The sequence below is a fragment of the Melospiza melodia genome, unplaced genomic scaffold (genome assembly GCF_035770615.1).
Source record: "Melospiza melodia melodia isolate bMelMel2 unplaced genomic scaffold, bMelMel2.pri scaffold_266, whole genome shotgun sequence".
Classification (NCBI taxonomy): domain Eukaryota; kingdom Metazoa; phylum Chordata; class Aves; order Passeriformes; family Passerellidae; genus Melospiza; species Melospiza melodia.
In genome coordinates this window covers 44,457-71,190 of record NW_026948588.1, presented here as the reverse complement: position 1 = coordinate 71,190, position 26,734 = coordinate 44,457, and the positions used below count along the sequence as shown (strand labels likewise).

The following is a 26,734-nucleotide window of genomic DNA, read 5'->3' as shown; positions in this document are numbered from 1 at the left end:
TGGAGCGCCCGGAGACAGGTGAGGGGGGGGAGGGGCAACACAGGGACCCCAGACCCAAATCATGGGGGAGGGGAAAAACATGGAGACCCCAGACCCAAATCATGGGGGGGGGAGGGGAGACCCAGACCCAAATCATGGGGGAGGGGAAACAGAGGGACCCCAGACCCAAATCATGGGGGGGAGGGGCACAGAGAGACCCCAGACCCAAATTGATGGAGGGGAGGGGAAACACAGAGACCCCAGACCCAAATCATGGGGGGGGAAACACAGAGAGACCCCAGACCCAAATTGATGGAGGGGGAGGGGAAACACAGAGACCCCAGACCCAAATCATGGGGGAGGGGCAGGGAGGGACCCCAGACCCAAATAATGGGGGGAGGGGAAACACAGAGACCCCAGACCCAAATTAGTGGGGGGGGAGGGGAGGGGAGGGACCCCAGACCCAAATTAACGGGGGGAGGGGAAACACGGAGACCCCAGACCCAAATTAATGGGGGGAGGGGAAACACAGAGGGACCCCAGACCCAAATCATGGGGGGGGAAGGGGAAACACAGAGAGACCCCAGACCCAAATTAATGGGTCAAATTAATGGGGGGGAGAACAGAGACCCCAGAGCCAAATTAATGGGGGGGGAAACAGAGAGACCCCAGACCCAAATAATGGGGGGGGAGGGACCCCAGACCCAAATCATGGGGGGGAAACACAGAGACCCCAGACCCAAATTAACGGGGGGGGAGGGGAAACACAGAGACCCCAGACCCAAATCATGGGGGGGAAGCACAGAGAGACCCCAGACCCAAATTAATGGGGGGGGAAACACAGAGACCCCAGACCCAAATCATGGGGGGGGAACACAGAGAGACCCCAGACCCAAATTAACGGGGGGGGAGGGGAAACCCCGATGGGAGGGGGGGAGGGGAGACCCCAGACCCAAATTGGGGGGGAGGGGTCCCTGGGGGGTTCCTGGGGGGAATTTGGGACCCCAGACCCAAATTGGGGGGCGGGGAGACCCCGAGGTGAGCGAGAGGGGCGGGACCCCAGACCCAAAATAATGGAGGGAGGGGAGGGGCACAGAGACCCCCACCCAAAATGGGGGTCCCTTGGGGGGGGGAGATTTGAGACCCCAGACCCAAATTGGGGGGTCCTGGGGCGACTTTGGGGGCATTGGGACCCCCGACCCAAATTTGGGAGAGTTTGGGGGAGATTTGGGACCCCAGACCCAAATTGGGGGGGAGGGGCGGGGAGAGGGGCACAGAGACCCCAGACCCAAATCTGGGGGGGGGTCTCTGAGGGAGAGGTTGGGCAAAGTTGGGACCCCCACCCAAATTGAGGAGGCTGGAGGAGTTCAGGACCCCAGACCCAAAATGGGGGGGGCTCGGGGGGGATTTGAGACCCAGACTCAAATTGGGGGGGGGGGGGGTCTCTGGGAGGAGGTCGGGAGAATTTGGGACCCCCACCCAAACTGGGGGGGGAGGGGCGGGGGCAGAGACCCCCACCCAAACTGGGGGGGTCCTGGGGAGGTTTGGGACCCCAGACCCAAATTAGGGGGGGGTCTCTGGGGAGGTTTAGGGGGCTTGGGACCCCCACCCAAACTGGGGGGGTCCCTGGGGGGTCCCTGACCCAAATTTGAGGGGGGGGGTCCTGGGGGGTTTCGGGGGCTTTGGGACCCCCGACCCAAATTTGGGGGAGGGGTCCTCGACCCCAGCCCTTGACCCCTGAGCCCAGCCCTTGACCTCTGACCCCTGACCCCAACCCCTGGTCTCCACTCCTGACCCTGACCCTTGACCCCTGACCCATAGAGGGTTCTTGACCCCTGACCCTTGACCCCCAGCTCTTGATCTCTGGTCCTGACCCACAGGAAGGCCTTGACTCCTGACCTCTGACCCCAACCCTTGACCTTAATTCCTTACCCTGAACTTTGACCCCTGACCTTGACCCCTGATCTATGGAGGGCTCTTGACCTCTGACCCCAGCACTTGACCTCTGACCCTGACCCGCAGGAAGTTCTTAACACCTGACCCCTCCTTGACTTCTGACCCCTGACCCTTGACCCCTGACCCCACCCTTGGCCCCTGACTTTGACCTATGGTTGGTCCTTGACCTTTGACCTCTGATCTCTGACCTCTGAGTCACAGCCAGACTTTGACCCTTGACCCTTGACCCCTGATGCCAGGCCTTGACCTCTGACCCATAGAGAGTCCTTGGCCCCCTGACCTTTGACCCCTGGCCCTTGACCCCAGCTGCTGACCCCAGACCCACAGCAGGTCGTTGATCTCTGACTCTGACCCTTGACCCCTGACTTCAATTCCTGACTCCTGACCTTTGACCTTTGACCTGTTTCCTGACCCCTGACCTTTGACCTGCCCATACCTCGGTGTCCCTGGGGGGTCTCAGCGTCCCCACAGGTCCTTGGTGACCCCCGGTGGCTCTTGGTGGCCCTCGGGGGGGCCCTGACCTTTGCCCTGTCCCCTCAGGTCCCCCGTCTGTCCCTGGGGCTCTCTGTGACCCCTGACCTTTGACCTGTGACCTTTGCCCTGTCCCCTCAGGTCCCCCGTCTGTCCCTGGGGCTCTCTGTGACCCCTGACCTTTGACCTGTGACCTTTGCCCTGTCCCCTCAGGTCCCCCGTCTGTCCCTGGGGCTCTCGGTGACCCCTGACCTTTGACCTGTGCCTGTCCCCTCAGGTGCCTTGGGCGCCTCAGTGACCCCTGACCTGTGACCTTTGCCCTGTCCCCTCAGGCCCCCCCGTCTGTCCCTGGGGCTCTCGGTGACCCCTGACCTGTGACCCCTGACCCCTGAGCCCTGACCCCATTCCTGTCCCCCAGGCCCCCCTGCCTGTCCCTGGCCCTGTCCCTGGGGCTGTGACCCCTGACCCCTGACCTGTGACCTTTGCCCTGTCCCCTCAGGTCCCCTGGGTGTCCCTGGGGCTCTCTGTGACCCCTGACCCCTGACCTGTGACCCCTGACCTTTGCCCTGTGCCCCCAGGCCCCCCCGTGTGTCCCTGGCTCTGCCAGTGACCCCTGACCTCTGACCCCTGACCCCTGACCCCTGCCCTGTCCCCCAGGCCCCCCCGGCTGTCCCGGGCTCTGTCCCTGGGGCTCTCAGTGACCCCTTGACCCCTGTCCCCATTCCTGTCCCCAGGCCCCCCCGCGTGTCCCTGTCCCTGGGGCTCTCAGTGACCCCTGACCCCTGACCTTTGCCCTGTCCCCCCAGGCCCCCCCGCGTGTCCCTGTCCCTGTCCCTGTTCCTGGGGGGGTCTCTCGCCCTGGGGGGGTCCTGGGGCTCTCCCTGGCTCTGGCCGAGCCCCCCCAGCGGCGCCGGGCGCGGCTGCTCATGGAGGGCGTGGCACGGTTCTGCAGGTGAGGGGATGGGGGGATTTAGAGGGGTCCTGAAGGGGTTTGGGAGGGGTTTGGGGAGGGTTTGGGGGGTCCTGAGGGGGTTTGGGGGGTCCTGGGGGGGTTTGGGCGCGGCTGCTCATGGAGGGCGTGGGCAGGTTCTGCAGGTGAGGGGATGGGGAGGGGGCTGGGGGCATTGGGGGGGGTTTGGGGGGGATTTGGGGGTCCTGAGGGGGTTTGGGGGGTCCCTGGAGGGGATTTGGGCGCGGCTGCTCATGGAGGGCGTGGGCAGGTTCTGCAGGTGAGGGGGGTGGGGAGGGGGCTGGGGGCATTGGGGGGTCCTGGGGGGGGTTTGGGGGGTTTGGGAGGGTTTAGGGAGGATTTGGGGGGTCCTGGGGGGATTTGGGTGCGGCTGCTCATGGAGGGCGTGGCGCGGTTCTGCAGGTGAGGGGGTTGGGGAGGGGTCCGGGGGGAAATTGGGGGGGTTTGGGGGGTCCTGGAGGGGGTTTGGGGGGGTCCTGGGGGCGGATTTGGGGGGTCCTGGTGGGGTTTTGGGGGGATTTGGGAGGGCTCAGGATGGATTTGGGGGGCATTTGGGGGGTCCTGGGGGGATTTGGGGGGTCCTGGGGGGGTTTGGGGAGGATTTGGGGGGTCCCTGGAGGGGATTGGGGAGGATTTGGGAGGGCTCAGAATGGATTTAGGGGGGATTTGGGGGGCCCTGGGGGGGTTTGGGGGGCCCTGGGGGGGATTGGGGGATTCTGAGGGGGTTTGGAGGGTCCTGGGGGGATTTGGGGGGATTTCGGGGGTCTTGAAGGGGTTTGGGGGGATTTGGGAGGGCTCAGAATGGATTTGGGGGGATTTGGGGGTTCCTGGGGGGGTCCTGGGGGATTTGGAGGTTCCTGGGGGGGTTTGGGGGCTCCTGGGAGGGATTTGGGGGGTCCCTGAAGGCGTTTGGGGGTCTTGGGCTGGTTTGGGGAGGATTTGGGGGGTCCTGAAGGGGTTTGGGAGGGATTTGGCAGGCTTCAGAATGGATTTGGGGGGGATTTGGGGGGTCCTGAGTGGGTTTGGGGGGTCCTGGGGGGATTTGGGGGAGTCCTGGGGGGATTTGGGGGTCCCTGAAGGGATTTAGGGGGAGTCCTGGGGGGGATTTGGGGGGGATTTGGGGGGTCCTGGGGGGATTTGGGGGAGTCCTGAGGGGGATTTGGGGGGTCCTGGGGGGATTTGGGGAGTCCTGGGGGGGATTTGGGGGGGATTTGGGGGGTCCTGAGGGGGTTTGGGGGGGTCCTGAGAGGATTTGAGGGGATTTGAGGGGGGTCCTGGGGGATTTGGGGGGAATTTGGGGGGCCCAGGGGGGCTTTGGGGGAGATGAGGGGGTCTCAAGGCTTTTTGGGGGTTTTTTTGGGGGGTTTTTTGGGGTTTTTGGGGTCCCTCTGACCCCCGTTTCCCCCCAGGTCCCTCTGGGTGGGGCTGCACCCCAGATTTGGGGGGATTTTGGGGATTTTGGCGGAATTTTGGGGAATTTTGGGGATTTAAAGGTTCAGCTGTTTTGGGGTTTTTTTGGGGGTTTTTTTGGGGTGATTTTTGGGGTTTTTGGGGTCCCCCTGACCCCCATTTCCCCAGGTCCCTCTCGGTGGGGCTGCACCCCAGATTTGGGGGGATTTTGGGGGATTTTGGGGGATTTTGGGGGAATTTTGGGGAATTTTGGGGATTTAAAGGTTCAGCTGTTTTGGGTTTTTTTGGGGTTTTTTTTGGGGTGATTTTTGGGGTTTTTGGGGTCCCCCTGACCCCCGTTTCCCCCCAGGTCCCTCTCGGTGGGGCTGCACCCCAGATTTGGGGGGATTTTGGGGGATTTTGGCGGAATTTTGGGGGAATTTTGGGGGAATTTTGGGGATTTAAAGGTTCAGCTGTTTTGGGGTTTTTTTTTGGGTTTTTTTTGGGGTGATTTTTGGGGTCCCCCTGACCCCCATTTCCCCCAGGTCCTCTCGGTTGGGGCTGCACCCAGATCTGGGGGGATTTTGGGGGATTTTGGCGGAATTTTGGGGGAATTTTGGGGAATTTTGGGGATTTAAAGGTTCAGCTGTTTTGGGGTTTTTTTGGGGTTTTTTTTGGGGTGATTTTTGGGGTTTTTGGGGTCCCCCTGACCCCCATTTCCCCCCAGGTCCCTCTCGGTGGGGCTGCACCCCAGATTTGGGGGGATTTTGGGGGATTTTGGCGGAATTTTGGGGAAATTTTGGGGAATTTTGGGGATTTAAAGGTTCAGCTGTTTTGGGGTTTTTTGGGGTTTTTTTTTGGGGTGATTTTTGGGGTTTTTGGGGTCCCCCTGACCTCCCGTGTCCCCCCAGGTCCCTCTCGGTGGGGCTCCGCATCTCCCTCGATTATTGGTGGACGACCAAGGTGGAGCTGAGGGGGCTCGACCAGGTGGGGAAATTGGGGGGGGTCCCGGGGGGCTTTGGGGGAAATTTGGGGAACTTGGGGGGGATTTGGGGGGGATTTTGGGGGTCCTGGGGGAATTGGGGGGGTCGTGGGGGATTTTGGGGGGGGTTTGGGGGGGGGATTTGGGGCGGTCCCAGGTGGATTTAGGGGGTTCTGAGGGGATGGGGGAGAAACTGGGGGGATTTGGGGGGTCCTGGGGGGATTTTGGGGGGTCCAGGAGGATTTGGGGGGGATTTGGGGGATTCTGGGGGGATTTGAGGGGTCCTGGGTGGGATTTGGGGGGATTTTGGGGGGTCCCAAGAGGATTGGGGGGGATTTTGGGGGGATTTTGGGGGGGATTTGGGGAGAACGGGGGGTCCCGGGGGGATTTTTGGGGACTTTTGAGGGAATTTGGGGGAGATTTGGGGGGTCCCAGAGGGGACTTTGGGGGATTCTGGGGGGAACTTTGGGGTCCCTGGGGTTTTTTGGGGGGGTTGGGGGTGTCTGAGAAGTTGGGGATGTTTGTTGGGGATGTCACACCTGTGTCACACACCTGTAACACACCTGTGCCACACCTGTGTCACACCTGTGTCACCTGTGTCACACGTGTGTCACACCTGTCACACACCTGTATTTGTCACACCTGTGTCACACCTGTGTCACACCTGTCACACACCTGTGTCACACCTGTGTCACACCTGTCACACACCTGTATTTGTCACACCTGTGTCACACCTGTGTCACACCTGTGTCACCTGTGTCACACCTGTGTCACACCTGTCACACACCTGTAACACACCTGTGTCACACCTGTCACACACCTGTATTTGTCAGACCTGTGTCACACCTGTGTCACACACCTGTAACACACCTGTGCCACACCTGTGTCACACCTGTGTCACCTGTGTCACACGTGTGTCACACCTGTCACACACCTGTATTTGTCAGACCTGTGTCACACCTGTGTCACCTGTGTCACACGTGTGTCACACCTGTCACACACCTGTATTTGTCACACCTGTGTCACACCTGTGTCACACCTGTCACACACCTGTGTCACACGTGTGTCACACCTGTCACACACCTGTATTTGTCACACCTGTGTCACACCTGTCACACACCTGTCACACACCTGTGTCACACCTATGTCACACCTGTCACACACCTGTATTTGTCACACCTGTGTCACACCTGTGTCACACCTGTCCCCCCCCGAAGGACAGCCTGGCGTACCTGTAGACCATGTCCCTGTGTCACACACCTGTGTCACACACCTGTCACACACGTATTTGTCACACCTGTAGGACAGCCCGGCGTACCTGTCGGCCATGTCGCAGTGTGTGTTACACCTGTATTTATGTCACACACCTGTCACACACCTGTCCCCTCCCCCAGGACAGCCCCGCGTACCTGTCGGCCATGTCGCTGTGTGTCACACACCTGTATTTGTCCACCTGTTCCAGGACAGGCCTGCGTACCTGTTGGCCATGTTGTGGTGTGTGTCACACCTGTATTTATGTCACACACCTGTGTCTCACCTGTCCCCTCCCCCAGGACAGCCCTGCGTACCTGTCGGCCATGTTGCTGTGTGTGTCACACACCTGTATTTGTGTCACGCACCTGTATTTGTCCCACCTGTTTCAGGACAGCCCCACGTACCTGTCGGCCATGTCGTGGTGCCACCACCGCGCGGACACCTGTCACACCTGTATTTGTCACACCTGTGTCTCGCCTGTCTGCACCTGTAGGACAGTCCCTCATACTTGTCGGCCATGTCGCTGTGTGTGTCACACCTGTATTTATGTCACACACCTGTCACGCACCTGTATTTATGTCACACACCTGTCTCACCTGTCCAGGACAGCCCCGCGTACCTGTCGGCGATGTTGCGGTGCCACACCTGTATTTATGTCACACACCTGTATTTGTGTCACCTGTCCAGGACAGCCCCGCGTACCTGTCGGCCCTGTCGCTGTGTGTGTCACACACCTGACACACCTGTATTTATGTCACACACCTGTAGGACAGCCCGGCGTACGAGTCGGCGCTGTCGCGGTGCCACACCTGTATTTGTCACACACCTGTATTTATGTCACACACCTGTCACGCACCTGTATTTATGTCACACACCTGTGTTTATGTCACACACCTGTCTCACCTGTAGGCCAGCCCCGCGTACCTGTCGGCCCTGTCGCGGTGCCACACCTGTATTTGTGTCACACACCTGTCACACACCTGTATTTATGTCACACAGCTGTATTTATGTCACACACCTGTATTTATCTCACCTGTCACACACCTGTGTCTCACCTGTTCCAGGCCAGCCCGGCGTACGAGTCGGCGCTGTCGCGGTGCCACACCTGTATTTGTCACACACCTGTATTTATGTCACACACCGGTATTTGTCTCACCTGTCACACACCTGTCTCACCTGTTCCAGGCCAGCCCCGCGTACCTGTCGGCGCTGTCGCTGTGTGTGTCACACACCTGTATTTATGTCGCACACCTGTCTCAGCTGTCACACACCTGTGTCACACCTGTAGGACAGTCCCTCATACCTGTCGGCGCTGTCGCTGTGTGTGTCACACACCTGTATTTGTCTCACCTGTCACACACCTGTCTCACCTGTAGGCCAGTCCCTCATACCTGTCGGCGCTGTCGCGGTGCCACACCTGTATTTGTCACACACCTGTATTTATGTCACACACCGGTATTTGTCTCACCTGTCACACACCTGTCACACACCTGTCACACACCTGTCTCACCTGTCACACACCTGTGTCTCACCTGTTCCAGGCCAGCCCCGCGTACCTGTCGGCGCTGTCACGGTGCCACACCTGTCACACACCTGTCACACACCTGTCTCACCTGTAGGCCAGCCCCGCGTACCTGTCGGCGCTGTCACGGTGCCACACCTGTCACACACCTGTCACACACCTGTGTCTCACCTGTTCCAGGCCAGCCCCGCGTACCTGTCGGCGCTGTCGCGGTGCCACCGGCGCGCGGGGCAGCGGCTCCTGCAGGGGGCGCTCTCCAACGGGGGCCTGTACGTGAAGCTGGGCCAGGGGCTGTGCGCCATGGAGCACCTGCTGCCCCCCGAGCTCACCGACAGCCTGCGCCCGCTCGAGGACAGCGCCAGCCCCCGGGGACACCGCGAGGTGACACCCACCGGGGGGATTGGGGACACTGGGGGGACACTGGGGCGGTGGGGGACACTGCGGGGAGTTGGGGACAGTGGGGGCATTGGGAGGATTGAGGGGTTGGGGGGTTTGGGGGGATTGGGACACTGGGACAGTGGGGGGGTTGGGGACATTGGGGACATTGGGGGGATTGGGGCACTGAGGGGACAGAGGGGACATTGGGGGCATTGGGACGATTGGGGGGTTGGGGGCATTGGGGGGATTGGGGACACTGGGGACACTGGGGGGGTTTGGGGACATTGGGGGGGTTGGGGGCATTGGGGACATTGGGGACAGTGGGGACACTGGCGGGGTTGGGGACACTGCGGGGAGTTGGGGACATTGAGGACATTGGGGGGATTGGGGACACTGAGGGGACAGAGGGGACACTGGGGACACTGGGGGCATTGGGGACATTGGGACGATTGGGAGGTTGGGGGCATTGGGGACACTGGGGGTGATTGGGGGGTTGGGGGCATTGGGGGGGTTGGGGACAGTGGGGACAGTGGGGACGTTGAGGGACATTGGGGACACTGGGGGGGGATTGGGGACAGTGGGGACACCTGGGACACTGGGGACAGTGGGGGACATTGGGGACACGGGGGATTGGGGGCACTGAGGGGACAGAGGGACATTGGGGGCATTGGGACGATTGGGGGGTTGGGGGCATTGGGGGGATTGGGGACATTGGGGACACTGGGGGGATTGGGGACAGTGGGGACACTGGGGGGGTTTGGGGACATTGGGGGGGTTGGGGGCATTGGGGACAGTGGGGACACTGGCGGGGTTGGGGACACTGCAGGGGGTTGGGGACATTGAGGGGATTGGGGGGACATTGGGGACACTGGGGGGACAGAGGGGACACTGGGGACATTGGGGACATTGGGGACATTGGGACGATTGGGAGGTTGGGGGCATTGGGGACACTGGGGGGACATTGGGGACACTGGGGGGGATTGGGGGGTTGGGGGCATTGGGGGGGTTGGGGACAGTGGGGGACATTGGTGACATTGGGGACAGCGGGGGGATTGGGGACACTGAGGGGACATTGGGGACGTTGGGGGGATTGGAGACATTGGGGACAGTGGGGAAATTGGGGACATTGGGGACACTGGGGACACTGAGGGGACATTTGGTGACGTTTGGTGGCATTTGGGGACATTGGGGACACACAGGGTGGTGGCACGGGGACAGTGTGAACGACTGGGGGACTTTGGGCTTGGGACACAACAGGATGGAAGAGAGTCCCCGATGTCCCCAATGTCCCCAACGTCCCCAATGTCCCCAATGTCCCCAATGTCCCCCCACTGTCCCCAGTGTGTCCCCAGTACCCCCATGTCCCCTCACTGTCCCCAATGTCCCCAGTGTCCCCAATGTCCCCAACCCCCCAATGTCCCCAGTGTCCCCAATGTCCCCAATGTCCTCACTGTCCCCTCACCTGTCCCCACTGTCCCCAATGTCCCCAATGTCCCCCAATGTCCCCAGTGTGTCCCCAGTACCCCCATGTCCCCTCACTGTCCCAATGTCCCCAGTCAATGTCCCCTAACCTGTCACACCTGTCCCTCACCTGCCCAGGTGGATGAGCTGTTCCTGCAGGATTCCCCGGTGTCCCTCACCTGTCCCCGGTGTCCGTCACCTGTCCGTCACCTGTCCCTTCACCTGTCCCAATGTCCCCTAACCTGTCCCCAGTGTCCCCTCACCTGTCTCACCTGCCCAGGTGGACGAGCTGTTCCTGGAGGATTCCTCACCTGTCCCAATGTCCCCTCACCTATCCCATCACTCACCTGTCTCCAATGTCCCCTCACCTGTCCTCTCACCTGCCCAATGTCTCACCTGTCCCAGTGTCCCCTCACCTGTCCCCAGTGTCCCCTCACCTGTCTCACCTGCCCAGGTGGACGAGCTGTTCCTGGAGGATTTCCAGACCACGCCTTCCGGAATGTTCCGTGACTTCGACTACGAGCCGGTGGCGGCCGCCAGCCTGGCCCAGGTGCACCGGGGCGACGCTGCCCGACGGGACCCCCGTGGCCGTCAAGGTGGGGCACACCTGGGCACACCTGGGCACACACCTGGGGACACACCTGGGCACACCTGGGGACAGCTGGGCACACCTGGGCACACCTGGGCACACACCTGGGGATATCCACAGACACACCTGGGCACACCTGGGCACACCTGGGGACACCTGGGGACACACCTGGGGATATCCACAGACACACCTGGGCACACCTGGGCACACCTGGGATACAGCTGGGCACACCTGGGGACACACCTGGGCACACCTGGGCACACCTGGGGACACACCTGGGGACACACCTGGGCACACCTGGGACATACCTGGGCACACCTGGGACACACCTGGAGACAGCTGGGCACACCTGGGACACTTGGGGACACCTGGGCACACACCTGGGGACACACCTGGGCACAGCTGGGGACACACCTGGGGACACCTGGGCACACCTGGGGACACACATGGGGGACACTTGGAGACACACCTGGGCACACCTGGGCACACCTGGGACACACCTGGGGACACACCTGGAGATACACCTGGGACACACCTGGAGACACACGTGGATGCTCCTGGGGGACACCTGAGGACAGCTGGGACACACCTGGGGACACTTGGAGACACACCTGGGGGACACCTGGGGACACACCTGGGGACACACCTGGGGACACACCTGGGCAGACCTGGGATACAGCTGGGCACACCTGAGACACCTGGAGACAGCTGGGGAACACCTGGAGTTACACTTGGGGACACACCTGGTGACACCTGGGCACACCTGGGCAACAGCTGAGGACACCTGAGATAGAGCTGGGAACACCAGGACACACCTGGGCACACCTGGGCGCACCTGGGCACACCTGGGCACACCTGGGCGATGGGCGGGGCCACCGTCAGCCCCGCCCCCTGACCCCGCCCCCCCGGGCAGGTGCAGTACCTGGACCTGCGCGATCGCTTCGAGGGCGACATCCGGACCCTGGAGCTGCTGCTGCGCCTGGTGGAGTTCATGCACCCCGACTTCGCGCTGGGCTGGGTGCTGCAGGTGAGGGGCACACCTGGGATACACCTGGGCACACCTGGGCACACCTGGGCACACCTGGGATACACCTGGGCACAGCCCTGTGCAGTTCATGCACCCCGACTTCGCGCTGGGCTGGGTGCTGCAGGTGAGGGGCACACCTGGGCACACCTGGGATACACTGGGCACACCTGGGGGCACCTGGGCACACCTGGGATACACCTGGGCACAGCCCTGTGCAGTTCATGCACCCCGACTTCGCGCTGGGCTGGGTGCTGCAGGTGAGGGGCACACCTGGGCACACCTGGGATACACCTGGGCACACCTGGGATACACCTGGGCACACGTGGGGATATCCACAGACACACCTGGGCACACCTGGGCACAGCCCTGTCCCACTGCCCTGTGCAGTTCATGCACCCCAACTTGGTGCTGGGACGCTGCCGCTGTCACTCACCTGTGTCACTCACCTGTGTCACTCACCTGTGTCACTGATTGTCATCTGTGTCACACCTGTGTGTCCCCAGGAGCTGAAGGGCACGCTGGCTCTGGAGCTGTCACACCTGTGTCACTTACCTGTGTCACTCACCTGTGTCACTCACCTGTGTCACTCACCTGTGTCACTCACCTGTGTCACTGATTGTCATCTGTGTCACACCTGTGTGTCCCCAGGAGCTGAAGGGCACGCTGGCTCTGGAGCTGTCACACCTGTGTCACTCACCTGTCCCTCACCTGTCCCTCACCTGTCCCTTACCTGTAGGAGCTGAAGGACATGCTGTCACTGTCTCACCTTCGCACCTGTCACACCTGTCACACCTGTCACACCTGTCACACCCTGTCACACCTGTCTCACGTGTTCAGGAGCTGAAGGGCACGCTGGCTCTGGAGCTGTCACTGTCACACACCTGTGTCACACACCTGTGTCACACCTGCAGGAGCTGAAGGGCACACTGTCAGTGTCACACCTGTGTCACACCTGTCACACACCTGTGTCACACCTGTCTCACCTGTCTCTCACCTGCAGGAGCTGAAGGGCACGCTGTCAGTGTCACACCTGTGTCACACACCTGTGTCACACCTGTCTCACCTGTCTCTCACCTGCAGGAGCTGAAGGGCACGCTGTCAGTGTCACACCTGTGTCACACACCTGTCACACACCTGTGTCACACCTGCAGGAGCTGAAGGGCACACTGTCAGTGTCACACCTGTGTCACACACCTGTGTCACACCTGTCTCACCTGTCTCACCTGCAGGAGCTGAAGGGCACACTGTCAGTGTCACACCTGTGTCACACACCTGTCACACACCTGTGTCACACACCTGTCTCACCTGTCTCACCTGCAGGAGCTGAAGGGCACGCTGTCAGTGTCACACCTGTGTCACACACCTGTCTCACACCTGTGTCTCACCTGTGTTACCTGTGCAGGAGCTGAAGGGCACGCTGTCAGTGTCACACCTGTCACACACCTGTGTCACACCTGTCACACCTGTCTCACCTGCAGGAGCTGAAGGGCACACTGGCTCTGGAGCTGTCACTGTCACACACCTGTGTCACACCTGTGTCACACCTGTGTCACACCTGTGTCACACCTGTGTTACCTGTGCAGGAGCTGAAGGGCACACTGTCAGTGTCACACCTGTGTCACACCTGTCTCACACCTGTGTCACACCTGTGTTACCTGTGCAGGAGCTGAAGGGCACGCTGTCAGTGTCACACCTGTGTCACACCTGTCTCACACCTGTCTCACACCTGTGTTACCTGTGCAGGAGCTGAAGGGCACGCTGTCAGTGTCACACCTGTGTCACACCTGTGTCACACACCTGTGTCACACCTGTGTCACACCTGTGTTACCTGTGCAGGAGCTGAAGGGCACGCTCGCTCTGGAGCTGTCACTCTCACACACCTGTGTCTCACCTGTGTTACCTGTGCAGGAGCTGAAGGGCACACTGTCAGTGTCACACCTGTGTCACACCTGTGTCACACACCTGTGTCACACCTGTATCTCACCTGTGTTACCTGTGCAGGAGCTGAAGGGCACACTGTCAGTGTCACACCTGTGTCACACCTGTGTCACACACCTGTGTCACACCTGTGTCTCACCTGTGTTACCTGTGCAGGAGCTGAAGGGCACACTGTCAGTGTCACACCTGTGTCACACCTGTGTCACACACCTGTGTTACCTGTGCAGGAGCTGAAGGGCACACTGTCAGTGTCACACCTGTGTCACACCTGTGTCACACCTGTGTTACCTGCAGGAGCTGAAGGGCACGCTGGCTCTGGAGCTGGATTTCGAGAACGAGGCGCGGAACTCGGAGCGCTGCGGGAGAGACCTGGGGCACCTGCGGGGCGTGACGGTGCCCAGGGTGCACTGGGGGCACTGCAGCAAGGTGAGACACACCTGGGCACACACCTGGGCACACCTGGGCACACCTGGGCACACACCTGGGCACACCTGGGATACACACAGACGCACCTGGGGCACCTGCGGGGGGTGACGGTGCCCAGGGTGCACTGGGGGCACTGCAGCAAGGTGAGACACACCTGGGCACACCTGGGCACACACCTGGGCACAGCTGTGATAGAGCTGGGATACACACAGACACACCTGGGGCACCTGCGGGGCGTGACGGTGCCCAGGGTGCACTGGGGGCACTGCAGCAAGGTGAGACACACCTGGGCACACCTGGGATACACACCTGGGATACACACCTGGGCACACACCTGGGATACACACCTGGGATACACCTGGGGATAACCACAGACACACCTGGGCACACCTGGGATACACACCTGGGATACACCTGGGATACACACAGACACACCTGGGGCACCTGCGGGGGGGTGACGGTGCCCAGGGTGCACTGGGGGCACTGCAGCAAGGTGAGACACACCTGGGATACACACCTGGGATACACACCTGGGCACACCTGGGCACACCTGGGATACACACCTGGGCACACCTGGGCACACCTGGGATACACACCTGGGATACACACCTGGGCACACCTGGGCACACCTGGGCACACCTGGGATACACACCTGGGATACACCTGGGGATAACCACACACACACCTGGGCACACCTGGGATACACACCTGGGCACACACATGGGGATGGGCACACCTGGGCACACCTGGGCACACCTGGGCACACCTGGGATACACACCTGGGATACACCTGGGAACACCTGGGATACACCTGGGGATAACCACAGACACACCTGGGCACACCTGGCACACCTGGGCATAGCTGGGATACACACCTGGGGATAACCACAGACACACCTGGGGATAACCACACACACACCTGGGATACACACAGACACACCTGGGCACACAGCTGGGCACACACCTGGCGATACACAGACACACCTGGGCACACCTGGGCACACACTTGGGCACACACCTGGGCACACAGCTGGGCACACAGCTGGGCACACACCTGGGCACACACCTGGGATACCCACAGACACACCTGGGCACACACCTGGGCACACACCTGGGCACACCTGGGCACACACCTGGGCACACATGGGCACGCTGTCCCCAGGTGTGGGCGTTGGGGACAGGCGGGTGGGCGGTGGCAGCGGGAGGGGACGGGGCCGGGCCCGGTGTCACCTGCAGTGACAGCTCTGTGTCCCCTCCCCGTGTGTCCCTGTCCCTGTGTCCCCACTGTCCCCATTGTCCCCTGTCCCCATTTCTGTCCCCACTGTCCCCATCCCTGTCCCCACTGTCCCCATTGTCCCTGTCCCCGTTGCTGTCCCTTGTCCCTCGTGTCCCCACTGTCCCCCTCCCTGTCCCCATCCCCGTTCCCCCTGTCCCCTGTGTGTCCCCTGTGTGTCCCCTGTGTGTCCCTCTGTCCCCGTGCCCGTCCCTGTCCCCCTCTCTGTCCCCATCCCCGTCCCTGTCCCCCTGTCTGTCCCCACTGTCCCCATCCCTGTCCCTGTTTGTCCCCTTTCTGTCCCCATCCCTGTCCCCCATTGCCCCCCGTGTGTCCCCACTGTCCCCTGTCTGTCCCCTGTGTGTCCCTGTGTGTCCCTGTCCCCGTCCCTGTCCCCGTCCCTGTCCCCCGTCCTTGTCCCTGTCCCTGCTGTCCCCATCCCTGTCCCTGTCCCCCCGTCCCCATTTCTGTCCCATCCCTGTCCCTGTCATTGTCCCTTCTGTCCCCATCCCTGTCCCCTGTGTGTCCCCTCTCTATGTCCCTGTCCCCATTGTCCCCATTGTCCGTGTCCCCTGTCTGTCCCTCTGTCTGTCCCCTGTGTCCCCACTGTCCCCATTGTCCCTCTGTCTGTCCCTGTCCGTCTGTCCCTCTGTCTGTGCCCATTGTCCCCACTGTCCCCACTGTCCCCTGTGTCCCCTGCCTGTCCTTGCCTGTCTGTCCCTCTGTCTGTCCCACTGTCCCCTGTGTCCCCTGTGTCCCCTGTCTGTCCCTGTCTGTCTGTCCCTCTGTCTGTGCCTCTGTCTGTCCCCACTGTCCCCACTGTCCGTCCGTCCGTCCGTCCCCAGCGCGTTCTCACGGCCGATTTCTGCGAGGGCTGCAAGATCACCAACGTCGAGGGGATCCAAGCCATGGGGCTGGGCCTGAGAGACGTCAGTGACACACCTGGGGACATCTGGGGACATCGGGGACACCCGGGGACATCGGGGACACCCGGGGACATTGGGGACATTGGGGACATTGGGGACACCCAGGGGTTTGGGGACATCGAGGGGATCCAAGCCATGGGGCTGGGCCTGAGAGACGTCAGTGACACAGCGGGGGACATTGGGGACATTGGGGACACCTGGGGACACCCAGGGCATTGGGGACATTGGGGACACCCAGGGGATCCAAGCCATGGGGCTGGGGCTGAGAGACGCCAGTGACACATCTGGGGACATTGGGGACATTGGGGACATCTGGGGACATTGGGGACACCCGGGGCATTGGGGACACCCAGGGACATCGGGGACATTGGGGACACCCGGGGACATTGGGGACATCTGGGGACACCCAGGGGTTTGGGACACCCAGGGTTTGGGGACATCGAGGGGATCCAAGCCATGGGGCTGGGGCTGAGAGACGTCAGTGACACACCTGGGGACATTGGGACATCTGGGGACATTGGGGACACCCAGGAGATCCGCGCCGTGGGGCTGGAACTGAGAGACGTCAGTGACAGTGACACAGAGGGGGGTTTGGGGACATCTGGGGACATTGGGGACACCCGGGGCATTGGGGACATCTGGGGACACCCGGGGGTTTGTGGAACATTGATGGCGTCCGCGCCATGGGGCTGGGGCTGAGAGATGTCAGTGACAAACCGCGGGGTTTGGGGACACCCAGGGGGATTGGGGGGACATCTGGGGACATTGGGGACACCCAAGGGATTTGGGGACACCCGGGGGGTTTGGGGACACCCAGGGCATTGGGGACACCCAGGGATTTGGGGACATCTGGGGACATTGGGGACACCCAAGGGATTTGGGGACACCCGGGGGGTTTGGGGACACCCAGGGCAATTGGGGACACCCAGGGATTGGGGGACATCTGGGGACATTGGGGACACCCAAGGGATTGGGGACACCCAGGGCATTGGGGACACCCAGGGGATCTGAGCGGTGGGGCTGGGGCTGAGAGATGTCAGTGACAGTGACACATGGGACACCCAGGGGATCTGAGCGGTGGGGCTGGGCTGAGAGATGTCAGTGACAGTGACACACCGGGGGTTTGGGACATTGGGGGACATCTGGGGACATTGGGGACACCCGGGGGGGATTGGGACACCCAGGATTGGGGACACCCAGGGCGGGCTGGGCCTGAGAGACGTCAGTGACCAAAGGGGTTTGGGGACATTCGGGGAGGGTTTGGGGACACCCAGGGCATTGGGGACACCCGGGGGATTTGGGGACACCCAGGGATTGGGGACATCTGGGGGGGATTGGGGACATCTGGGGGGGTTTGGGGACACCAGGGCATTGGGGAACATCCAAGGGATTTGGGGACACCCAGGGGATTTGGGGACATCCGGGGGGATTTGGGGACACTCAGGGGTTTGGGGAACATCCCAGGGGGTTTGGGGACACCCAAAGGATTGGGGACATCCCAGGGGGTTTGGGGACACCCGGGGGGGATTTGGGGGTGTCCAGGGGGGTCCCCAAGGGGGTTCCGAGGGGATTTGGGGCACCCGGGGCAGGCCCAGGGGATTTGGGGGCTCCTGAGAGATTTGGGGGGATTTTTGAGGTCTTTTGGTGTTTTTTTGGGGTTCCTAAATCCCCCCAGAATTTAGAGAAGATGATCCAGGGGATTTTTGGGAAGACTTTGGGGTGATTTTTGGGGTTTTTGGGGTTCCTAAATCCCCTAATCCCCCCAGACCGCAGAGAAGCTGATCCAGGGGATTTTGGGGTGATTTTTGGGGTGATTTTGGGGTGATTTTGGGGTTTTTGAGGTTCTAAATCCCCTAATTCCCCCCCAGAATTTAGAGATGCTGATCCAGGGGATTTTTGGGGCGATTTTTCACATTTTTGGGCTTCCTAAATCCCCTAAATCCCCTCAGACTGCAGAGAAGCTGATCCAGGGTTTTGGGGTGATTTTGGGGCGATTTTTCACATTTTTGGGCTTCCTAAATCCCCTAATTCCCCCCCAGACCGCAGAGAAGCTGATCCAGGGGATTTTGGGGAGATTTTGGGGTGATTTTTGGGGTTTTTGGGGTTCCTAAATCCCCTAAATTCCCCCAGACGGCAGAGAAGCTGATCCAGGGGATTTTGGGAGATTTTGGGGTGATTTTTGGGGTTTTTTGGGTTCCTAAATCCCCTAAATCCCCTCAGACAGCAGATATGCTGATCCAGGGGATTTTTGGGGTGATTTTTGTGTTTTTTGGGGTCCCTAAATCCCCTCATTCCCCCAGAATTTAGAGATGCTGATCCAGGGGATTTTGGGGTGATTTTTGGGGTGATTTTTGGGGTGATTTTTGTGTTTTTTGGGGTTCCTAAATCCCCTAAATCCCCTCAGACAGCAGATATGCTGATCCAGGGGATTTTGGGGTGATTTTTGTGTTTTTTGGGGTCCCTAAATCCCCTCATTCCCCCAGAATTTAGAGAAGCTGATCCAGGGGATTTTGGGGTGATTTTTGTGTTTTTTGGGGTTCCTAAATCCCCTAAATCCCCTCAGACAGCAGATATGCTGATCCAGGGGATTTTGGGGTTCTAAATCCCCTCATCCCCCCCAGACGGCAGAAAAGCTGATCCAGGGGATTTTTGGGGTGATTTTGGGGTGATTTTTGGGTGACTTTTGGGTGATTTTTGGGGTTTTTGGGTTCCTAAATCCCTAATTCCCCCCCAGACCGCAGAGAAGCTGGTCCAGGGGATTTTGGGGTGATTTTTGTGTTTTTTGGGGTCCCTAAATCCCTCATTCCCCAGAATTTAGAGAAGCTGATCCAGGGGATTTTGTGGTGATTTTGGGGTGATTTTTGTGTTTTTTTGGGGTTCCCAAATCGCCCCCAGACGGCAGAGAAGCTGATCCAGGTTTTTGCCGAGCAGATTTTCTACACCGGCTTCATCCACGCGGATCCGCACCCCGGCAACGGTAACGGGGACCCCAAAATCCGGGGGGGCCCCAAAATCCTCGGGGGGAACCCCAAAATTTATGGGGACCCCTAAAATTGGGGGGGAACCCAAAATTTGGGACCTCAAAATTTGGGGGGGGGACCCCAAAATTCGGGAGAGTCCAAAATTGGGACCCCAGAATTTGGTGGCGACCCCAACATTTGGGGCTGGACCCTAAAATTGGGACCCCAAAATTCGGGAGAGGGACCCCAAAATTTGGGGGCGGATGCCAGAAACCGGGATGAGGGGGGGACCCCAAAATTCAGACCCCAAAATTAGGATGGTGACCCTAAAATTGAGACCTCAAAACTGAGGGGGACCCAAAATTTGGGGGGACCTGAAACTGGGAGGGAACCCCAAAATCTGGGGAGGGGGACCCCAAAATTTTGCCGGGATCCTAAAATTAGGGGGGGACCCCAAAATTTGGTGGACGGGAACCCAAATCGGGACCCCAACGTTAGGAGGGCGACCCCAAAATTGAAACCCCCCAAACTGGGGGGGGACCCCAAAAATACGGGGGGGATCCCAAAAATAGGGACCCCAAAATTCGGGGGAGCCCAAAATTGGACCCCAGAATTTGGGGGGGGGGAGACCCAAAACCAGGAGGGGAAACCCCGAAATAAGGGGGGGACCCCAAAATTGGGAGCGGGACCCCGAAACTGAGGGGGAAAATCCCCAAAACTGGGGGGAGCCTCAAATTAGGGGGGACCCCAGAATTGGGGGGGACCCCAAAAAATGCCAGGAGAGGGGTCCCCAATGAGGGTGGGGTCCCTAATGAGGGTGGGGTCGCTAATGAGGGTGGGGGTCCCTAATGAGGGTGGGGTCCCCAATGAGGGTGGGGTCGCTAATGAGGGTGGGGTCACTAATGAGGTGGGGTCACTAATGAGGGTGGGGTCCCCAATGAGGGTGGGGGTCCCTAATGAGGGTGGGGTCCCCAATGAGGGTGGGGGTCCCCAATGAGGGTGGGGTCACTAATGAGGGTGGGGTCCCTAATGAGGGTGGGGTCCCCAATGAGGGTGGGGTCCCCAATGAGGGTGGGGTCACTAATGAGGGTGGGGTCCCTAATGAGGGTGGGGTCCCCAATGAGGGTGGGGTCCCCAATGAGGGTGGGGTCCCTAATGAGGGTGGGGGTCCCTAATGAGGGTGGGGGTCCCCAATGAGGGTGGGGGTCGCTAATGAGGGTGGGGTCCCCAATGAGGGTGGGGTCCCCAATGAGGGTGGGTTCCCCAATGAGGGTGGGGGTCGCTAATGAGGGTGGGGTCCCTAATGAGGGTGGGGGTCCCCAATGAGGGGGGGGGTCCCTAATGAGGGTGGGGTCCCTAATGAGGGTGGGGTCCCCCCAAACGCGGGGTCCCCCCCAATCCCCCTCCTCAGTTCTGGTGCAGCGCGGCCCCGACGGGCGGGCACAGCTGGTGCTGCTGGACCACGGCCTGTACGAGACCCTGAGCGAGAGGTGAGACCCCAACCCCGCCCCGGGGGGACCCCAAAAATCACCGGGGGCACCCAAAAATGGGGGGGCAAAAAGGGACCCGGGGTGGGGGGCAAAAAAAACCCCACAAAAATCAGCCCCAAATTGGCCCAAAATTGGGCAAAAATCACTGGAACAAGCCAAAAATTGGGGGGGAAATCCCAAAACTGAGGGGGATCCCAAAATTTCAACGGGACCCCAAAAAATCAACGGGGGGACCCCAAAAATTCGGAGGGGGGGTCCCCAAATTCGAGGGGGTCCCAAAAACCTCAGTGGGGTCCCCAAAAACCGCCGGGGAGGCCCTAAAATAAAGGGGAAATCCCAAAATTGGGGGGGAAAAAACCCCAAAACCAGGGAGGAAATCCCGAAATTTGAGGGGTCCTCAAATCTGGGGGGTCCCGAAATTTGGGTGGGGGTCCCCAAAATCTCTTTGTGCCCCCAGGGACCGGGTGTCGCTGTGCGGGCTCTGGAGATCGATCGTGATGCGGGACCACGACGGGATGAGGGACAGGGCTGAGAACTGGGGGTGAAGGGTGAGGCACCCCAAAAATGGACCTTAAATAACCCCAAAAAACCCCAGAATAACCCCAAAAATAACCCAAAAGAACCCCAAAAATGGACACTAAATAACCCCAAATAAACCCCAAGTAACCCCGAAAAATGGACCCTAAATAACTCCTAAATAACCCAAAAATGGACCCTAAATAACCACAAATAAACCCCAAAATAACCCCAAAAATGGGCCTTAAATAACCCAAATTAAGCCCAAAAATGGACCTTGAATAACCCCAAAATAACCCCAAAAATGGGCCCTAAATAACCCCAAAATATCCCCAAAAATGGACTCGAAATAAACCCAAAAATGGACCCTAAAAACCCCCAAATTAACCCCAAAAGTGGACCCTAAATAACCCAAAATGGACCCTAAATAACCCCAAAATAACCCCAAAAATGGACCCTAAATAACCCCAAAATAACCCAAAAACATCCCCAAACACGGACCCTAAATAACCCCAAAATAACCACAAAATGGACCCGAAATAACCCCAAAATTTCTGGGGGTCACCTGAGGTTCACCAGGGGGTTCTGGGTGTCACCTGGAGCTCACCTGAGGTTCCCTGGAGGTCACCTGGGATCCCCTGAGGGTCACCTGGTGGTTTTGGGGGTCACCTGGAGGTCACCTGGGGGTTACCTGAAGGTGCCTGGGGAGACACCTGAGGTTACTTGGGTTTACCTTGGGCTTACCTGGGGTCACCTGAGGATACCTGGGGGTACCTGGAGCTCACCTGAGGTTCCCTGTACCCCCAGACTACCCGTGGTTCTCGGAGATGCTGCTGCACCTCTGGGGTTACCTGGGGGTTCTGGGGGTCACCTGAGGGTCACCTGAGGGTCACCTGGAGCTCACTCGTGGTTACCTGGAGGGCACCTGGGGTCACCTGAGGGTTACCTGGTGGTTTTGGGGGTCACCTGGGGTTACCTGGGGGGTCACCTGGAGCTCACCTGAGGTTCCCTGTCCCTCCCCCCAGACTACCTGCTCTTCTCGGAGATGCTGCTGCACCTCTGGGCTTACCTGGGGGTTCTGGGGGTCACCTGGAGGTTACCTGGGCACACCTGGAGCTCACCCGCGGTTCCCTGTCCCCCCAGACTACCTGCTCTTCTCGGAGATGCTGCTGCACCTCTGGGCTTACCTGGTGGTTTTGGGGGTCACCTGGGGTTACCTGGGCACACCTGGAGCTCACCCGCGGTTCCCTGTCCCCCCAGACTACCTGCTCTTCTCGGAGATGCTGCTGCAGCGCCCCTGAGCCGCGACTCGCGCCTGCTGGGCGCGCCGGGCTCTCACCTGGCCGGGCCCCGCCCGGAGCCGCCGGCGGGCGCCGCCCCCCGCCCGCTGCGGGGCGCACCCGAGGGGCACCTGAGCGCCGAGGAGCGCGAGTACATGCGGAGCATGGCGGCGCAGCGCTTCCCGCACATCGTGCAGGTGCTGCGCCAGCTGCCCCGCCCCATGCTGCTCGTGTTCCGCAACATCAACACGGTCAGGAGTGTCCACGGGGCGCTGGGCGCACCTGCGGACAGGTACGGCATCATGGCCCGCAGGTGAGTGTGGGCGCAGGTGTGCCCAGGTGTGCCCAGGTGTGTCTGTGTGTCTGTATGTATGTGTGCCAGGTGTGCCCAGGTGTGCCCAGGTGAGTGTTGCTCATGTTCAGGAACATCAACACGGTCAGGAGTGTCCACGGGGCGCTGGCGCACCTGCGGACAGGTACAGCATCATGGCCCGCAGGTGAGAGCCCGGAGAGCGACACGGGTGTGTCTGTGTGTGTGTGTATGTGTGTGTAAATGTGTGTAAATGTGTGCCCAGGTGTGCTTAGATGTGTCTGTGTGTCTGTGTATGTGTGCTCAGGTGGTGCTCAGGTGCGCCTGTATATGTGTGCTCAGGTGTGCCTGTGTCTGTGTATGTGTGCTCAGGTGAGCCAGGTGTGCCCAGGTGTCTGTATATGTGTGCCCAGGTGTGCCTGTGTGTCTGTGTATGTGTGCTCAGGTGGCTCAGGTGTGCCGAGGTGAGCTCAGGTGTGCCCAGGTGTGTCTGTATATGTGTGCTCAGGTGTGCCCAGGTGAGCCCAGGTGTGCCCAGGTGCGTGTGTATATGTGTGCTCAGGTGTGCCCAGGTGTGCCGAGGTGAGCTCAGGTGTGCCTGTGTGTCTGTATATGTGTGCTCAGGTGTGCCCCAGGTGTGCCCAGGTGTGCTCTGGTGTGCCCAGGTGTGCCCAGGTGAGCTCAGGGTGTGCCACGTGAGCCTGTGTGTCTGTGTATGTGTGCTCAGGTGTGCCCAGGTGTGCCCAGGTGTGCCCAGGTGCGTGTGTGTATGTGTGTGACAGGTGTGCCTCAGGTGCGTGTCTGTATATGTATGTGAATGTATGTAAATGTGTGCCCCAGGTGTGCCCAGGTTTGTCTGTGTGTGCGTGTGCCCAGGTAGGGATGCCCAGGTGTGTGCCCAGGTGTGTCTGTGTGTCTGTACCTGTGTGTCTGTGTGACTCAGGTGTGTCGTGTGTGTCTGTGTGTCTGTAAGTGTGTGTGACTCAGGTGTGTCAGGTGAGTCACAGGTGACCCCTGGGGGGTGTTGGGGTCATTCAGGTGCCCCCAGGTGAGCTCTGGGGGGTGCTGGGGTCACCCAGGTGAGCTCAGGTGAGCTCTGGGGGGTGCTGGGTCACTCAGGTGCCCCCAGGTGAGCTCTGGGGGGTGCTGGGGTCACTCAGGTGCCCCAGGTGAGCTCTGGGGCTTTTGGGGTCACCCAGGTGAGCTCAGGTGCCCCCAGGTGTTTTCAGGTGAGCTCAGGTGATCCCTGGGTGGTTTGGGGTCGCTCAGGTGCCCCCAGGTGCCCCTCTGCCCCTCCCCCAGCGTGGTGGTGCAGCTGGAGCCGCCTCCGGGGGGGCCCCGGGGGGTGTCGGGGTCACTCAGGTGTGCCCAGGTGCGCCCAGGCGTGCCCAGGTGTGCCAGGTCACCTCAGGGGGGTGTTGGGGTCACTCAGGTGAGCTCAGGTGACTCCTGGGGGTGTTGCGGTCACTCAGGTGTGCCCAGGTGAGGGTGGGGTCGCTCAGGTGAGCTCAGGTGACCCCTGGGGGTTTTTGGGGTCGCTCAGGTGCCCCCAGGTGCCCCAGGTGACCCCGTGCCCCTCCCCCAGCGCGGTGCGGAGCTGGAGCCGCCTCCGGGGGGGCCCCGCGCGGTCGCTGCGGCAGCGGCTGCACCTGGGCTGGGAGCGGCTGCGCTTCGAGATGGCGCTCAGGTGAGGGGGGGGGCTGAGGGGGAGGGGCAAAGGGGAGGGGGAGGGGCTCAGGGGAGGAGGGGCAAAGGGGGAGGCGCTCAGGTGAGGGGGGAGGGGCTGAGGTGAGGGGGGAGGGGCACGGAGGGAGGGGGGAGGGGCACGTGGGGGAAGGGTTTGGGTATGGGGGGGTTCAGAGTGGGGGAGGGGCTCAGGCGTCTTTGGGGGAGGGGCTCGGTGGAGGCTCGGGCGGGGGGGAGGGGCTTAAGCGGGAGGAGGAGGGGCTCAGATGTGGGGGAGGGGCTCAGGTGTGTTTGGGGTGTTCAGGTGAGGGGAAGGGGCAGGGGGAGGGGCTGAGGTTTGGGGGAGGGGCTCATGCGGGGTTGGGGGGCTCAGGTGTGGGAGGGGGGCTGAGGGGGGGATGTGTGCGTGACCCCCCCCCAGGTGTGTGTGCCCCCCCAGCTGACCTCACCTGACACCCCCAGGTGTGTGTGTGACCTCCAGGTGACCCCACCTGTCCCCAGGTGACCCAGCTGCCCCCTCTCTACCTCAGGTGTGTGTGTGACCCCTCCAGGTGTGTGACCCCACCTGTCCCCCCCCAGGTGTGTGTGACCCCTCCTCAGATGTGACCCCAGATGACCTCACCTGTCCCCCCCCTCCAGGTGACCTCACCTGTCCCCCCAGATGTGTCTGACCCCTCCCCAGGTGTGTGACCCTTCAGGTGTGTGTGACACCCCCAGGTGACCCCCCCCGTCCCCAGGTGACCCCAGCTGCCCTCAGGTGACCCCACCTGTCTTCCCCCCCAGATGATCCCCCCTGTCCCCTCCTCCCAGGTGTTTGTTGTCCCCCAGGTGACCCCATCTGTTTGTTCCAGGTGTGTGTGTGACCCCCCAAGCGTGTGACCTCAGGTGACCCCACCTGTCCCCAGGTGACCCCCAGATGACCCCGCCAGGTGTGTGTGTGACCTCAGGTGACCCCCCTGTCCCCAGGTGACCCCCAGGTGACCCCCCAGGTGTGTGACCCCACCTGTCCCTTCCAGGTGTGTGTGACCCCCCCCAGGTGTGTGTGTGTGACCCCAGGTGCCCCCAGGTGCCCCAGGTGTGTGTGTGACCCCCAGGTGCCCCCAGGTGTGTGTGTGACCCCCAGGTGACCCCCCTGACCCCAGGTGCCCCCGGGTGACGCCCCTGTCCCCCCCCAGGCTGGAGTGGCTCCGGTTCCGGGTGGCGGCGGCTGCGCTGCGGCTGCTGAGCCGCTGGGGGGCGCTGCCGAGCGGGGAGCACCTGCAGCACCTGCTGCGCGCACTGAGCCCGGAACCGGCTGAATCACCCAAAAACCGGCTGGGAACGCTGAAAATACCCGAAAAAACGGCTGAAATCACCCAAAACCGGCTGAAATCACCCAAAAACCGGCTGGGAACGCTGAAAATACCCGAAAAAAACGGCTGAAATCACCCAAAACCGGCTGAAAACAACCCAAAAACCGGCTGGGAACGCTGAAAATACCCGAAAAAACGGCTGAAATCACCCAAAACCGGCTGAAAACACCCCAAAACCGGCTGGGAACAGCCAAAACCGGCCGGGAACACGCCAAAACGGCCGGAAACACCCCGAAACCGGCTGGGAACGCTGAAAATACCCGAAAAAACGGCTGAAATCACCCAAAACGGCTGAAAACAACCCAAAACCGGCTGGGAATGCTGAAAACAACCCAAAAATCGACTGGGAACACCCAAAAAACGGCGGGAATGCTGAAAATACCCCATAAAATGGCTGAAATCACCAAAAACGCCTGAAAAGAACCCAAAAACTGGCCGGGAATGCTGAAAATACCCGAAAAAAAGGCTGAAATCACCCAAAAAACGGCTGAAACAACCCAAAAACTGGCTGGGAACACCCCAAAACCAGCTGGGAACACCCGAAACCGGCCAGGAATGCTGAAAATGCCCCAAAAACGGCTGAAAACAACCCAAAAACC

The 26,734-nt window shown here is 60.7% G+C and overlaps 1 protein-coding gene across 1 annotated transcript in view; it reads left to right on the top strand.

Moving 5' to 3' along the window:
- ADCK5 (aarF domain containing kinase 5) overlaps window positions 1-26,734 on the top strand; it is a 28,864-nt gene extending 2,130 nt beyond the window's left edge. Inside the window, 18 exon segments of the mRNA XM_063182513.1 lie at window positions 2,620-2,626; window positions 2,739-2,766; window positions 3,213-3,358; window positions 5,677-5,752; window positions 8,704-8,904; window positions 10,817-10,921; window positions 10,923-10,958; window positions 11,865-11,978; window positions 14,211-14,342; window positions 16,461-16,544; window positions 19,437-19,518; window positions 20,913-20,991; window positions 21,449-21,519; window positions 21,522-21,539; window positions 22,768-22,829; window positions 22,913-23,100; window positions 24,683-24,784; window positions 25,959-26,734. Of these exon segments, the coding sequence (XP_063038583.1) occupies window positions 2,620-2,626; window positions 2,739-2,766; window positions 3,213-3,358; window positions 5,677-5,752; window positions 8,704-8,904; window positions 10,817-10,921; window positions 10,923-10,958; window positions 11,865-11,978; window positions 14,211-14,342; window positions 16,461-16,544; window positions 19,437-19,518; window positions 20,913-20,991; window positions 21,449-21,519; window positions 21,522-21,539; window positions 22,768-22,829; window positions 22,913-23,100; window positions 24,683-24,784; window positions 25,959-26,205 (1,778 nt within the window). The 3' untranslated portion in view covers window positions 26,206-26,734.